At 41.1% G+C, this 17,005-nt stretch overlaps 1 protein-coding gene across 1 annotated transcript; it reads right to left on the minus strand.

The window, feature by feature from the left end:
• Positions 1-509: 509 nt before the first annotated feature.
• On the minus strand, positions 510-16,850 carry acat1 (acetyl-CoA acetyltransferase 1). Its single transcript, XM_064981681.1, has 12 exons — positions 16,717-16,850; positions 16,294-16,341; positions 16,029-16,146; positions 9,292-9,387; positions 9,098-9,198; positions 8,577-8,720; positions 8,241-8,391; positions 8,000-8,095; positions 7,562-7,675; positions 1,802-1,866; positions 1,071-1,228; positions 510-939 (listed from the first exon to the last, which is right to left on the minus strand). Exons 1-12 carry the CDS (start codon positions 16,765-16,767, stop codon positions 819-821), a joined length of 1,263 nt encoding a protein of 420 aa, XP_064837753.1. The 5' UTR covers positions 16,768-16,850; the 3' UTR covers positions 510-818.
• Positions 16,851-17,005: the final 155 nt, after the last annotated feature.

Below are 17,005 nucleotides of genomic sequence, written 5' to 3' on the forward strand. Positions count from 1 at the left end.
AAGATTGAGGGGAACATGTTTTATCCATTTTAGAAGAAGGCTCTAACGTAACAATGTGGAAAAAGTGAAGGGGTCTGAATACTTCCCGAAAGCACTGTACTTTAATCTGTGGCCAAGGCCTCTGTGACTATTACAGGCAGACAGACACCCATTTTTTGTCTTATTCAAAAGTTTAAAAAAATAAACATGTATCCACTTACGTGACACTTCCTATAATGAGCATAGGCCATTGAAGAATGTTCTCAATCTGTTCAGGGGATGTTTTTCAAGTTGAGGCAGCTCTCAGCCATTTCTGCCTGGACATCTCTCCAAGTGTTCTTGGGTTGGCCTCGGAAAATGTGTGCATCTAATTGTAAATCATATTACCTTGACATATGATATAAACCGCTATGTTTAGATATGATTCATCTTATCATGAAAAGCTCTTTCAACAAAAACGGTCATTGTTTAGTGGCTACACATTTACAGTAAGGATCGGTTATGTATAACATTGAAGACAAAAAAAAAACAATGATAGAAGGCTCTTTATTCATAAACTATTTATTAATCTTTACAGACGAAAAGTTAAATATAAAATTGCCTCTTGCAACAAACATTCAACAGGAGTGACTTAAACATGGGAGTTATAATATTAGTTCAGTACGTGAGGTGACCAGTAAGGCTGTCAGACTGGAGGTTGTTCATTTCAGACATATTATCGAGAGTGATAAGGCATAGTCTAAAACATGACAAGTACATCCAAAAGTGTTTTAACAGCTCAGTTCAGGCAGTTTATATGCTTGTCTGTTAATAACCTTTAAGGGGAAGAGAAACGATTCCTATATCTTCTGGATGATGATAGAGGAGGCTCCACCACCACCATTGCAGATCCCAGCCAGGCCGTACTGGCCAGACTTCAGAGCATGTACCATGTGTCCCACGATTCTCGCCCCCGACATCCTGGGAGATTGACAGAATGACAGAAAGTAAGCATCACAAAGATCTGTCTTTTCCCTCCCTTATTGATCAGGCTTTTATTTGTTTATCATCAGGAATTCTTCGGCATAGCACTCTATGGCAATGCTGCTTACCCAATAGGGTGTCCCAGGGAGACAGCTCCTCCATTGACATTGACTTTGCTGGGGTCGATGTCCAACATCTTCACGTTGGCCAGAACCACAACACTGAAGGCTTCGTTGATCTCCCACATGGCAATGTCCTCCTTCTTTAGCCCTGCAGCTGCCAGGACCTGAGGACCATAAAAATGTACATTTATTTATATTTCACACTTATTTTACCAGGTTGACTGAGAATACATGATCATTTACAGCAAATATGTGCTGTCATTCAATTAAATTGAACAAAGACGGATGCTTTTTTCACCGTGAAAAGCTATATTCATGAGTCATGTTACTGTCCCGATCTCTGATAACCCATATTATCTAAAAGGAACAGTGATGAGACCCACAAGTTACTTGAAACAACCACTATATCAGTCATTTTGTTAAAGGGACATAAAATAAAATTCATATAGTTCTCCAGCACTACCCCCAACATTAACATACTGTATGAGAAAGTGGCAGGTTTCTATGTTTTGTAGTCAAAAAGATAAAGGAAGATACAATTTTCCAATGGCATCATCAGGTATGCATCATGTGACTTCAACCAATGATGAGTAGGCATTGCCTACGACTGGGTAAAAATGTATTTGTACTACAAAACATAAAAATGCTGTATTTTCACATATGTTGATATTGGGGGTAGTGTTGGAGATGAATTTGGAGTTAAAACATTGAGATTTCCCATTAACACTCAGACTCACCTTTGGTACAGCAAAGGCAGGAGCGATGGGGAAATCAATGGGAGCAGTAGCTGCATCTGCAAAAGCTGGAAAATGAAGACATTTTATTTAAAAGGAGCAACATGTTATATTTAAGTCATCATTTTGCAACTTAATCATAATAAAAATTAAAAAAAACACACGTTTCAGTTACGTGAAGAAGTTTTGTATTACTAATGTTTTTGCTATTGTGGTCAACATCGCTAATGAGACTCAATCGTAATACAGGAAGTTGTAGAGACAACAGCTGGACCAGCTAGCTGCGGTAACAACTGATTAGCAGTATCAAAATCATTCTAAAAATTACTGGTATGTGATTGACATTTGGTATTAGTTGCAGGTGGAAATTTAACATGGATAACCTTTAACTATAATTGGGGGGGGGGGCATGGTAGTGGGTATGGCCAATGGCACGGTTTTAGAGGCCCTCTTGGCAGGAAAGAAAACATTTAGCTGTTTCAAAGCAAATTTCCTGGAATTATACACATTTTGCCATGGCATGCCTTGGTCTTAGGCTACCGGAGTGACTCAAAACATAACGTAAAATAAAAATTGGGAAGCCCCATGCCATTTTAAAAAATATTTTTTTACATTCTCCCTGACTGGCTAGTTTTTAATTTGATGTTTATAAGAACTTCCCAAAAAATATATATTGCTATTATCTTTCCTACATAATTTATATCTGGTTTTATTTACACTGAAAACGTTTTAACCATCCCACAGTGGCAGCCACAATTTAGCAGCGGCAGTGCGCAGTGGCTAAATGCATAAAGGGGAAATACTGCTCTTTATAATGAATAGCAGATTTTTAATGTGTTATTAAAAGCTGCAATATGTAACTTTTTGGGCGACCGGACCAAATTCACATAGAAATGAGTTATAGATCTGTCACTCATTGAAAGCAAGTCTAAGAAGCGGTAGATCTGTTCTATGTGCGCCATTTCTATGCTTCAATTTATTGATTTAAAATAAATAAATAAATAAATAAATAAACAGTGCAGTGAAGTCGCTCAACATTTACATTAGTCGGTCATCTAGCATACACTCCCATCCAGAACAACCCACAGGAGCAACCAGGGTCAAGCGCCCCGCCCAAGAGAACATGGACAGATCTCCCACCAAGTCAAATCGGGGACCCTGTCAGGATTCACCTAGCGGGCATGATTTGGGGCTGTACAAATGTTTGATGTATTAGAATAATTGATTATGCTTATGTTATATTAATAGAAGGGGAGGTGTTATCAGACCCCTCCCTCCTTACATTTATAGGGTCATAGACTACAGATTAATATATATAAATTGATTTATTGTGGAATGTCTGAGTAGTCTCTCATCTCCCACACTCCCCTGCAGAGTTCTGTCTCAGTCACACATTTCTAAGATGGGTCTTCTTTATAAGAGAGAGAAAGAAAGAGCAAACAACTGATCACAGTCTGAGACTACTCAGACATTCCACAATAAATCAACTTTGGGGAGGGGACAATTATTGCCTAGCTTTTAGATAACTACTGAAACTGTGTTTGTACAGCTGTGGATGCATGGTTTTGGTCTCAGGAGTAAAAAGGTAATTTTTATTTTACCTTTATTTAACCAGGCAAGTCAGTTAAGAACAAATTTTTATTTTCAATGACGGCCTGGGAACAGTGGGTTAACTGCCTGTTCAGGGGCAGAACGACAGATTTGTACCTTGTCAGCTCGGGGGTTTGAACTCGCAACCTTCCGGTTACTAGTCCAACGCTCTAACCACTAGGATACCCTGCCGCCCCAATAAATGACGTAGTCAGTGACATCACTAAGGCAGGACTTCGGTTTTATAAAACAACTTGAGACCTTTTGTTTGATGCAGAAATGACTCAGAAACATGCGTGCTATGTTCCTGTTTGTCAACTTCTGTCTGCAATTGCATTAATAAAGGTTTTTGAATTATTTAATTAAAGATATTGTCATAATACTAATTTCACCAATGATTGACAAAGAAGGACGTAAGGAACGAACCCTAACAACCCAAACCAGCGACCTCTCAGCCACCGGCCTAAGTTCCCAACCCCCAGGCCAGCAACCATCAAAGAGCCCCCCGCCAGGCCAGCAACCATCAAAGAGCCTCCCGCCAGGCCAGCAACCATCAAAGAGCCCCCCGTCAGGCCAGCAACCATCAAAGAGCCCCCCGCCAGGCCAGCAACCATCAAAGAGCCCCCCATAGCTCCCCTGAGAGCTGCCCCTCAACCATCTAAGACCCCTCCACAGTCCTCCCCGAAACAAGAGTGTATACACGTGTAGAGGCACTTACGTGGCATCAGTCTCAGGCAAACAGGCATTGGATGTAACAGTGTTCCTTTAGTGTTGTTTAAAAAAATAAAACAGTTTACTTTCATCTTTGACCTTTTGCATTCAGAAAGTATTCAGACCCCTTCACTGTATCCACATTGTTACTTTACATCCTTAAATCTAAAATGGATTAAATTGCTGTTGCCCCTCAATTTACACACAATACCCCATAACAACAAAGCAAAAACAGGTTTTTAGAATTTTAAAAAGATTTAAAAAAACATCACATTTACATAAGTATTCAGACCCTTTACTCAGTACTTTGCTGAAGCACCTTTGGCAGCAATTACAGACTGGATTTTTCTTGGGTATGACGCTACAAGCTTGACATCCTGGTATTTGGGGAGTTTCTCTCATTCTTATCTGCAGATCCTCTCAAGCTCTGTCAGGTTGGATTTATGGAGCGCTGCAGAGATAGTTATCCTTCTGGAAGGTTCTCTCATCTCCACAGAGGAACTCTGGAGCTGTGTCAAGAGTGACCATCGGGTTCTTGGTCACCTCCCTGACCAAGGCCCTTCTCCCTCGATTACGCAGTTTGGCTGGGGGCCAGCTCTCGGAAGAGTCTTGGTTGTTTAAAGTTCTTCCATTTAAGAATGATGAGGCCACTGTGTTATTGGGGACCTTCAATGATGCTGAAATGTTTTGGTAGCCTCGACACAATCCTATCTCGGAGCTCTTCAGACAATTCCTTCCCTAATGGCTAGGTTTCTGCTCTGACATGCGCTGTCAACTGTCGGACCTTATATAGACAGGTGTGTGCCTTTCCAAATCATGTCCAATCAATTGAATTTACCACAGGTGGACTCCAATCAAGTTGTTGAAACCTCAAGGATGATCAATTTAAAGAGCATGCACCTAAGCTCAACTTCCAGTGTCATAAAAAAGGTACATGTTTTTTTATATTTTTAATACATTTGTAAACATTTCTAAAAACCTGTTTTTGCTTTGTCATTATGGGGTAGTGTGTGCAGATTGATGAAAAAAAAAATTGATACATTTTACAATAAGTCTAATGTAACAAAATGTGGAGAAAGTCAATGGGTCTGAACACTTGCCGAATGCATTGTACAACATTTTTGGTTAATGAAAATATATTTCACAGTGGTTTTGATGGCACAATGATTCTCTACACTAAAAACTTGTTTGTTTTGTCACAAACTGAAATCAGGTGAACTATTATAATTTTATCAACCAAGGTGATTTCTGCATATTGCACCGTTAACCTCTCTGCGCACAGAACCTGTTAGCAGGATGAAATTCGACAACATACGGTGATCGCTACATAAATAGACATATTAAACATTCATGAAAATACAAGTGTCTCACCTGTTTCGAAAGTCTAGAATCTTGCTAATCCAACTGCATTGTCAGATTTAAAAAAGGATTTACTGCGAAAGAATACGATCATCTGAGGATAGAGCCCCCTAAAAAACAACTATTTCAACCAGCACAAGCGTAACAAAAATCACAAACTGCAATAAGTTAATCGTTTACCTTTGATGATCTTCCTCTGTTTGCAATCCCAATGCTCATTGTTACACAATGAATGGTCTTTTGTTTGATAAAATCCATTTTTATAGCCTAACACAAAACATTCTGTGAACCGCTTTGGTCGTGAATTCCGTCTCATTCCATTTGACGACACATTTGAGGTAAATACACACAAAACGTGACTTTTCCAGTCATGTTTGGTTTCATTGCAATCAACTGGTTTGTTTGTAACACAACCAAACCTGATGGGTCTTTTCGCAGGAGGTATTGACTGAAAGAAACCGATTTGAAGACAACAAGTAATGACATCACTGTGAACCAATGATTTGCCCGCTGTTTCGTTGATTGACTGTATTTTAACCCAATGAACACTAATCGTCTTGAAATCTAGCTGGGTAGATAGCCAATGAGTTGAGGTAAACGGCAATATGTAATGTTTATGTGTTGGAAGACCAACCCATGTAGTAAACTCCGGCGAATAGAGGTTAATTCGCCATTGACGATTCATACCGGAAGGAGCCACGCATGTTGCGCACAGCATTGTTTTGGTAAAGCGCATCTTCAGCTGTTTATATATCAATCAGTAAGACGACTAAGTCAGGGAAAGCTAAATCTAAATATACAGATGTACACACAATTTTAGAAGAAATTGATCGAGGACGATTCATTTAGCGATTCCCAAATGGAGGAATAATTTTTGAACGGAGAGGACATCGTTTTGGACTGGTAAGTTCTTCTCATGCTAATGCCGTTGTTTGAAATTAATAATATAAAAGATTATTTGTGAAATGAAATAGCCTATTTGAGGCTGTTGAGGGGAGGGCAGGCCCACAACAATGGCCAAAGTGAAATGGAGACAGTAGATACAGCTGGCCTGTTGTAATATAATAAAGACAGTAGATCTAGCTGGTCTGTCATAATATGAATGAGACAGTAGATCTAGCAGGTCTATAATAATATATTCAACCATATGTTCCCTGTACTCTATACATATCTGTTTATTATACCTGTTCATACAGGGCTCATATGTGAAACTATTCTAACTGAACATCTTTCAGTGACACTGACTCCGAATGGGAGCCCCCAGTGCCAAGGTGTCCATCCCCCACTGAAGCTGGTTCATCCAGCTCCTGCCACAAGTGGTGTTCATCTGCCCAAATGTATTTCATGGATGGCACCTGGCATCAGCAGCATACTATTGTGTAGAGGACGGAGGGTCTTCCAAATATTGAAAGTGTTATTTTGCAAATTTTTTTTTTTTTCCATTTTTTTTTTTTGGGGGGGGGGGGGGGATGTTAGAATACCATTTTGGTATTTTATATATAGTTATTCCATTCAAAATGTATAAATTCACCAATTTGGCCACTTGGGTATATTTGGGCTACCTGTGTGGGACACCTGGGGGACCTCATGATAAATGTCATGTAGCACACTCATTTTGGAAGGGACAGTATCATTCTGAAACTTTGCACAAGTACTGTTACCCTCTTATGTTTTTCACTGAAATTGTCCCCATCATCCTATCTGAATGTTCGTTTTATCTTGTTCATTTTAAAGATGATACAACAATAAAAATAAAAAACGTATGTTTTTTTCATTGTATTATCTAAACCAGATCTATTGTGTTATATTCTCCTACATTCAATTCACATTTAAACAAACTTCAGAGTGTTTTCTTTCAAATGGTACCAAGAATATACATATCCTTGGTTCTGTGCCTGAGCTACAGGCAGTTAGATTTGGGTATGTCTTCAGACGGAAATTGAAAAAAGTAGGGGGGGGTAGTAGCTCTAAAAGGTTTAAGGTGAAAGTTTATGATGTTCCTGGGAATCCCCCTGGATTGTTATCTCTACAAAGACACTATGTGCCATAGCATTATGCAACTACAGTCTGGTACTGGGCTACGTGGGGGGGTTGGTGTCTTACAGACGATCCTGGCCAATGGGGTGACGCCGAGTCTCTTTGCTGCGTCGACCGTCATGAGAACCAGAGCGGCTGCCCCGTCGTTCAGCGTGCTGGCATTGGCTGCAGTAACCGTGCCTGGAATCCAAATCACCAATCAGAATCAACTTAGTCTGCACACAGAGGTTTGTCTCAAGCACATCAGTGAATGTTTGAGTCTGTCTCGGTCCTTATGCAAATACCGTTCACAGTAGTTTTACTTCTGAAGACGTTTTCTTTATGCCCATTATCATGGATTACCTTGGGCTACCATGAAAAAAGGATATCGACCCAAGAGTTGAAAAAACAGACATCTATTTTTGGCTTTCTGTAAGCTCAGATACCCTCCTACTCAGTAATATATAAGCAAAGATGCAGCAGACACCAGTTCAGAGACCTATCAACTTGGACTAGGGTGCTTACCATTCTCCTTTTGGAACACTGCTCTTAGTTTGGGGACTTTGCTGAAGTCCACACGCCTCCACTCCTCATCCTCTGACACTACCACATCAGGCTTGCCTGCAGAGGAACAACATTATGTCAGCTACATGCATCTGACCACTGATAATATGCCTATGGATAAACATGGTAACATGGTTTGGTTTAGTTTATTTAGTTACACATTAGTTATTGAGGTTATATGTTATAGGATACCATCCTTTACCTCTCTGGGGGATGCTAACGGGGACAATCTCTTTCGCAAGCACTCCTGATTCATATGCTGCTTTGCTGCGGCTGTATGAGCTGATGGCGTAGGCATCCTGCTCCTCCCTGCTGATCTGGCTGTTCTTGGCTGTGTTTTCTGCACAGTTTCCCTACACATTAAATTCCATTAAAAACACATTATATCCTATTCAAAAGTCAAGAACTCAACTACTAACCATTGCTTACTCTGTCTCCAATGGAAATAATAATGTCCAGCCAGCAAGAACACCAACACATACACTCCTATAGAGAACATTTGCTCTATTTAAATATTTAATACACAGTGATAAAATACCATGTGGAATTTGTTGTAGACGTCAGTGAGGCCGTCCTTTACGATGAGGTCCTCCATCCTCACGCCTCCGTAGGATGGAGTGTCCCTAGTCATCACATAGGGGACATTGGACATACTCTCCATACCGCCTGCCACCATCACATCCTGACACAGTCAGAGTTAGTGGGAGAAACAAAAATGAAACACTTTTTAGGAGATTATTCCTATGTTACATGATGCAACCCTTTCCATCGAAAAATAATGGGCTTATTAGATAAAGATTAATGACATGGTTATATTTAGGTCACAATGACCTTCACCGGACATCTGTATTCTGTGAGTGCAATGCCACTCGGGTTTTATTCTTCTCTAGGTAGTAAAATCCAGTGTTCTTCTATGACCTCATATAGGCATACCAACCATAATGTTTGGCAAACTGAGTAACACAGTGATATTGCAGATGATCAGAGCAGGGGTAATAGCAGCAAAGTCTGGTGTCAAGTCATCCTATGGTAACACAGTGAGCTGTTATGTTACTGTACCTGGTGTCCACACATCAGACTCTGGGCAGCCAGCATGATCGACTTCATTCCAGAGGCACAGACTTTGTTGATTGTTGTTGCTGGAGTGGAGAGGGACAGCCCTGGGGGGGTAAGTAGCAGTCGATTAGCACACCTGATAATGTGGTGTGTGTGTGTGTGTGTGTGTGTGTGTGTGTGTGTGTTTCTAAACATACCTGCACCAAGCAGGGCCTGTCTTGTAGGGGCCTGTCCTTCCCCAGCCTGCAGTACATTTCCCATGTAGACCTCCTTCACCTCCTCAACTGGAATACCTGGCCACCATCACACAATATACATACCCTTACAGATAAAACAAATTGACTGTGCAGTTGGACACCTTTCAGATGAAGTGTACAATATTTTACTAGCCTAACTGTGCTGTATACTGCCTAGCGATTAAGTCAGTTCAATTATTTGAATTCCATTTTTGTTCGTTTTTTTGTGAGCTCAATGCGCACATTGAGAAGTTTCTCTAGAGATAAATCATGTGAGTGTGTGTTTGTCATATATACTACCATTCAAAAGTTTGGGAGTCACGTAGACATGTCCTTGTTTTTTAAAGAAAAGCACATTTTTTTGTCCATTAAAATTAACATCAAATTGATCAGAAATACAGTGTAGACATGCTCAATGTTGTAAATGACTATTGTAGGAAACAGCTGATTCTTAATAGAATATCTACATAGGCGTACAGAAGCCCATTATCAGCAACCATCACTCCTGTGTACCAATGGCACGTTGTGTTAGCTAATCTAAGATTAGCATTTTTAAAAGGACAATTGATCATCAGAAAACCCTTTTGCAATTATGTTAGCACAGCTGAAAACTGTTGTTCTGATTAAAGAAGCACTTATTTAGGCAAGTTGAGTATCTGAAGCGTCAGCATTTGTGGGTTCGATTACAGGCTCAAAATGTCCAGAAAAAAAAAAAAACATCTGAAACTTGTCAGTATATTCTTGTTCTGAGAAATGAAGGCTATTCCAAGTGAGAAATTGCCAGGAAACTGAAGATCTCATACAACGCTGTGTACTACTCCCTTCACAGAACAGCGCAAACTGGCCCTAACCAGAATAGAAAGGGTGGGAGGCCCTGGTGCAACAACTGAGCAAGAGGACAACTACATTAGTGTCTAGTTTGAGAAACAGAAACCTCCCAAGTCCTCAACTGGCAGCTTCATTAAATAGTACACGCAAAACACCGGTCTCAACGTCAACATTGAAGAGGGGACTCAGGGATGCTGACCTTATAGGCAGAGATCCTCTGTCCAGTGTGTGCTCTTTTGCCCATCTTAATCTTTTATTTTTATTGGCCAGTCTGAGATATGGCTTTTCTTTGCAACTCTGCCTGCAAGGCCAGCATCCCGGAGTCACCTCTTTACTGTTGATGTTTAGACTGGTGTTTTGCAGGTACTATTTAATGAAGCTGCCAGTTGAGGACTTGTGAGGCGTCGGTTTCTCAAACTAGACACTAATGTACTTGTCCTCTTGCCCAGTTGTGCACCGGGGCCTCCCACTCTTTCTATTCTGGTTAGAGCCGGTTTGCGCTGTGAAGGGAGTAGTACACAGCGTTGCACGAGATCTTCAGGTTCTTGGCAATTTCTCGCATGGAATAGCCTTAATCTCTCAGAACGAGAACAGACTGACGAGTTTCAGAAGAAAGGTATTTGATTCTGGCCATTTTGAGCCTGTAATCGAACCCACTAATGCTGATTTGAAGGCGATCTAATAAACCCCCACTTCCTTCCATTCTGCTAGCAAAAGTGCAATCTTTGGAGAATAAAATAGATTACCTACACGTAAGATTAAACTACCAACGGGATATTCAAAATTGTAATATCTTATCCTTCACGGAGTGATGGTTGAACGAGGACACTATCAACACACAGCTGGCTGGTTATACGCTGTACCGGCAGGATAGAACAGCAGCGTCTGGAAAGAAAAGGGGCGGCGGGCTATGTACTTTTGTAAACAGCTGGTGCACGATATCTAAGGAAGTCTCGCGCTATTGCTCGCCTGAGGTAGGGTCTCTCATGATAAGCTGTAAACCACACTACGTACCGAGAGAGTTTTCATCTGTATTTTTCGTAGCGGTTTACATACCACCACAGTCAGAGGCTGGCACAAAGACAGCATTGAATGAGCTGTATTCCGCCATAAGCAAACAAGAAAACCTCTACCCAGAGGGGGCGCTCCTAGTAGCCGGGGACTTTAATGCAGGGAAAATTAAATCCGTTTTACCAAATTTCTATCAGCATGTTAAAATGTGCAACCAGAGGATTTTTTTTTATTATTATTTTTTTTAGTCTGGACCACCTTCACACACAAAGCTCTCCCTCCACTTGGCAAATTGTTTATGGGTTATGTTTTAATAAATGATTAGAATATTACACTCTGAAACCATATGATATTATGAAATGGATTAGAATAATTTTATTATTTTAATGCTGTGTGTGGGTTTAGTCAGTAGAATTATATATCCGGGAGTGTAATTTTTGGTCAGAATTAATGTTTTGGAGACAATATGCCTAGTATCGTGATAACAGACTGTCTGAGCAAGATTCGGGGCCGACCTTGGCTGGGGCACTGAGAACTTCCCAGGGTCTCCCTATCTTGGGGGAGGGCGGGAAGAAGTTATTCTCCCTGACTCCCCTAATCTCTGTCGGCTGGGTAGCAGGACAGTGTGGGCGTCGGATACCTAATGTTTTGTGTGGAAGTATGTGTGTAACTATAAAATTAAGGTCTTTGTACTGTGTACGCCAGAACGTTCCGTGAATAAACATTTGACTATAGTAGACTGGGCCTCTGTCTGCTTTCATTTATATCAGTATCCTACAAATCCTGATATAGCAGACTGAGTAGTTTAATTGAATTGGTTAATGAACATGAGAACATAATTCTCCTAACACAAATCTGACCATAATTCAATCCCACTGATTCCTGCTTACAAGCAAAAACAAAAGCAGGAAGCACCACTGACTAGATCAATAAAAAAAAGTGAACAAATAAAGAAGATGCTAAACTACAGGACTATTTTGCTAGCACAGACTGGAATATGTTCCGGGATTCCTCCGATGGCATTGAAGAGGACACCACATCAGGTCATTGACTTTATCAATTAGTGCATCGATGACATCGTCCCCACAGTGAGCGTACGTTCATACCCCAACCAGAAGCTATGGTAAGCTAGTTGAGAACAAGTTTTAATTTACAACTGCGACCTGGCCAAGATAAAGCTTTAATAACTCTGCACGGGAGCATCCACACTGAGCTAAAGGCTAGATCTGCCGCTTTCAAGGAGCGGGACTCTAACCCGGAAGCTTATAAGAAATCCCTCTATGCCCTCCGACACACCATCAAACAAGCAAAGCGTCAATACAGGACTAACATCAAATCGTACTACACCGGCTCTGACGCTCATCGGATGTGGCAGGGCTTGCAAAGCACTACAAACTACAAAGGGAAACACTGCCGAGAGCTCCCCAGTGACACGAGCCTACCAGACGAGCAAAACTACTTCTATGCTCGCGTCGAGGTAATATGCACTGGAACATGCATGAGAGCACCAGCAGTTCCGGAAGACTGTGTGATCACGCTCTCCGCAGCCGATGTGAGTGAGTAAGACCTTTGAACAGGTAAACATTCACAAGGCCGCAGTGCCAGACGGATTACCAGGATGAGAATTGCGAGCATGCCCTGACCAACTGGCAAGTGCCTTCACTGACATTTTCAACCTTTCCCTGTCTGAGTCTGTAACACCAACATGTTTTAAGCAGACCACCACAGTGCCTGTGTCAAAGAACACTCAGGTAACCTGCCTAAATGTCTACCGACCCGTAGCCATGAAGTGCTTTGAAAGGATGGTCATGGCTCACATCAACACCATTATCCCAGAAACCCTACACCCACTCCAATTTGCATACCGCCCCAACAGATCCACAGGTGATACAATCTCTATATCACTCCACATTGCCCTTTCCCACCTGGACAAAAGGAACACCTAAGTGAGAATGCTATTCATTGACTACAGCTCAGCATTCAACACCATAGTGCCCTCAAAGCTCATCAATAAGCTAAGCACCCTGGGACTAAACACCTCCCTCTGCAACCCCTCAAGGGTGCGTGCTCAGTCCCCTCCTGTACTCCCTGTTCACTCATGACTGCACGGCCAGGCACGACTCAAACACTATCATTACATTTGCAGATGACAACACTGGCCGTGTGGTGCCAGGACAACAACCTCTCCCTCATTGTGATCAAGACAAATGAGATGATTGTGGACTACAGGAAAAAGAGGACCGAGCACGCCCACATTATCATTGACGGGGCTGCAGTGGAGCAGGTTGAGAGCTTTCAGTTCCTTAATGTCCACATCACCAACAAACTAAACATGGTCCAACCACACCAAGACAGTCGTGAAGAGACAACAACAAAACCTATTCCCCCTCAGGATACTGAAAAGATTTGGCATGGGTCCTCAGATCCGCAAAAGGTTCTACAGCTGCACCATCGAGAGCATGTTGCACCACTGCCTGGTATGGCAACTGCTCTGCCTCAGTACATCACTGGGGCCAAGCTCCCTGCCATCCAGGACCTCTATACCAGGCGGTGTCAGAGGAAGGCTCTAAAAATTGTCAAAGACTTCAGCCACCCCAGTCATAGATTGTTTTCTCTGCTACCGCACGGCAAGCAGAACCGGAGCACCAAATCTATGTCCAAGAGGCTTCTAAACAGCTTCTACCCACAAACCATAAGACTGCTGAACACCTAATCAAATGGTTACCCAGACTATTTGCATTGCCCCACTCTTTAACACCACTGCTACTCTGTTGTCATCATCAGCATAGTCACTTTAAAAAATAAAATAAAAATATTATTTAACCAGGTAAGCTAGTTGAGAACAAGTTTTAATTTACAACTGCGACCTGGCCAAGATAAAGCTTTAATAACTCTACGCACATGTACATATTATGACAACTAATCAGTGCCCCCGCACATTTACCCGGTACCACCCGTATAGTCTCTATTGTTATTTTACTGCTGCTCTTTAATTACTTGTTACTTTTATTTCTTATTCGTATTTCTTTTTTATACTGCATTGTTGTTTAGGGGATCGTAAGCATTTCACATGTGACTAATAAAATGTGATGCTACAGATACTCAACTAGTCTAAAGGTTAGTGTTATTGGTTCTTTAATCAGAACGACAGTTTTCAGCTGTGCCAACATAATTGCAAACGGGTTTTCTAATGATCAGTTAGCCTTTTAAAAATGATAAACTTGGATTAGCTAACACAACATGTCATTGGAACACAGGAGTGATGGTTGCTGATAATGGGCCTAGATAAGCCTACGTAGATATTCCATGAATTTATTTATTAACAATGTCTACACAGTATTTTTGATAAATTTGATGTTATTTTAATGGACAAAAAGAAGTGCTTTTCTTTCAAAAGCAAGGACATTTCTAAGTGACCCCAAACTTTTGAACAGTAGTGTATACACACACACACACCAGACAGCATGATAGACTTTATCCCAGAGGCACACACACACACTATACAGTGCATTTGGGAAGTACTCAGACCCCTTGACCAATCAGGCTTTTATGGTAGAGTGGCCAGACAGAAGCAATCCTCAGTAAAAGGCACATGATATCCCGCTTGGAGTTTGCCAAAAGGCACCTAAAGGACTCTCAGACCATGAGAAACAAGATTCTCTATCGGATGAAACCAAGATTTAACTATATTGCCTGAATGCCAAGCGTCACGTCTGAAGGAAACCTGGCACCACCCCTCCAATGAAGCACAGTGGTGGTAGCATCAGGCTGTGGGGATGTTGTTCAGCGGCAGGAACTGGGAGACTAGTCAGGATCGAGGGAAAGATGAACGGTGCAAAGGTTTCTAAAAAATTGTTTTTGCTTTGTCATTATGGGGTATTGTGTGTAGATTGAGGGAAAAACTATTGAATCCATTTTAGAATAAGGCTGTAAAGTAACAAAATAAGGAAAAAGTCAAGGGGTCTGACTACTTTCCGAATGCACTGTAGATAGGATAGATATATTTTAAATGTATCATTTTCCCCCAACCCTACCGCCCCTCCCCTATTTGGAGTAAACAAACGGACTTAGGCTTCTACCTCCAGCTTATACATACTATATACATTTTATGGACACAATGTATTTTACAATAGTAAAAGAGAAATAAATCAGATCAAGCCCGAAATATGCGATGTAGTAGGGAGTTGTAGTTTCCAACATGCCAATATTCTACATTCTTTAGTGCAGAAAACTTGACAATTCACGACAATGACCATGATCTACTGTACAACTACTTGTCCGGTCTATGTTACTTTTACACCTGCTACATAAAAGAGACAGAAGAATGTGCAATTAAGGGATAGAGAGCAGTTGCTTCGCAAGGTATCTCTACCAGAAAATACATGATCTAAGTGATTGATAATTGGTATTCAGCAGTGATAAAAGTATGCCTTATTTACTTTTAAGAACTACTAAAATTGTGATTTTGTCAGACAGCAGCTCTATAGAGATGAGAAGATGACTTGGAATTAAATAATAAAGTCATCAAATAAAACAAATGTAATATACACAACCTAAATATTGTATTAAAGTAATGTGAATAAATGAGGGCCAAGTGACAAGCAATAATGGGCAGTCACTACCATCAATGGACTTTGGTTAACCGTTTTAGTATGTGTCACAGCAAGGTAACCTACACAATGCATTCGTTTTAGAAAATGTATCAAAACCAAAAACCATTATTATTTTTTAACAATCAAATCGACCTCAAAAAGCACTAATCGCTCAGCACTACTGCTGTGTCAAAACATGCATCTAATTGTCAATCATTTTACTGTGAATGAATGGAATGACGTAAAGTCTTCATATCACTTCCATACCTGCTTTCTCAATGGCTCCCTTGATGGCGATGGAGCCCAGTTTGGTGGCCGGTACGGCTGCCAAGCTCCCTCTGAAGGACCCCATCGGGGTGCGGACCGCACTGACGATGACCACTTCCTAAAATGACCCATCAAAATTTGGCAAAAACCCTTGAGTAGCTTCCTACATTCTCACTTTCACTCAGTCAGTTCAATGTGTTAAGTTAGCTGCAAAGATCCTGAAAAGGGTAAATTATGTTCCAAAACATTTCAGTCACTTACTCACATTTAAAGAAGGGCGAGTTGAATATGTCCTTGACAGGTACTTGTGAGCCTGCAAGGGTAGAGGAGGGATATACCTATTAGCAGCTAGGTACTGTTTTGTGTCAGTGTGAGAGGGACGACGACAACGTTATGCCACTTTCAGCCAGCTAGCAATCTGATTAGCTACTGCTGCTATTATTGAGGTGGAGATAGAGCAATATATTTCTAGGAGTCAACTAACAATATATAGCAAGGTAACACATTACAGGGATTGCTGTGGCTAGTTAACTATATCAGATAGATAGCGAAGTTTACAAGGCAGGCCTTTTCTATCGTAACCGGCTGTCAAAACAACAATAGCTAGCATGTGCATGCGGCCGATAAAAATGAGAAGGAATGCTTCCCGTTTGAAGTGCCCACATTGATTTTGGTCACCCCCACTTACCAAACGCTTGCAAATTTGAGAACGCATGGTTAAAAGTCCACTTGATGACATAATGTTGAACTGCAACGGAGGTCTGTTCGCAAAGTTGGACCTATTTCACCTTCAGCCGACTAGTACAACGCCAACCCAATGGACCAATCAGAACGAGAGGTGTGTTTGCAAAACGTCAGTGCGCATTGTGGTCATTGTAGTAAAAACGATTCACAACTTGTAGTTATCTAAAGGAATCTACCACAGACAAAAGGGCTATTATTTTCATTTTTTTCACCTTTATTTAACCAGGTAGGCC

Source organism: Oncorhynchus masou, chromosome 12 (genome assembly GCF_036934945.1).
Source record: "Oncorhynchus masou masou isolate Uvic2021 chromosome 12, UVic_Omas_1.1, whole genome shotgun sequence".
NCBI classification, from domain to species: Eukaryota; Metazoa; Chordata; class Actinopteri; order Salmoniformes; family Salmonidae; genus Oncorhynchus; species Oncorhynchus masou.

Bases quoted from the DNA above. Each gene is read 5' to 3' on its own strand.
- acat1 (XM_064981681.1), bottom strand. From the start codon at position 16,767: ATGTCATCAAGTGGACTTTTAACCATGCGTTCTCAAATTTGCAAGCGT. The intron at 8,721-9,097 runs GTACAGTAACAT...TGACTGTGTCAG, and splicing joins GTCTGATGTGTGGACACCAG to GATGTGATGGTGGCAGGCGG. The intron at 1,229-1,801 runs GTGAGTCTGAGT...TATGGTCCTCAG, and splicing joins CTGCCTTTGCTGTACCAAAG to GTCCTGGCAGCTGCAGGGCT.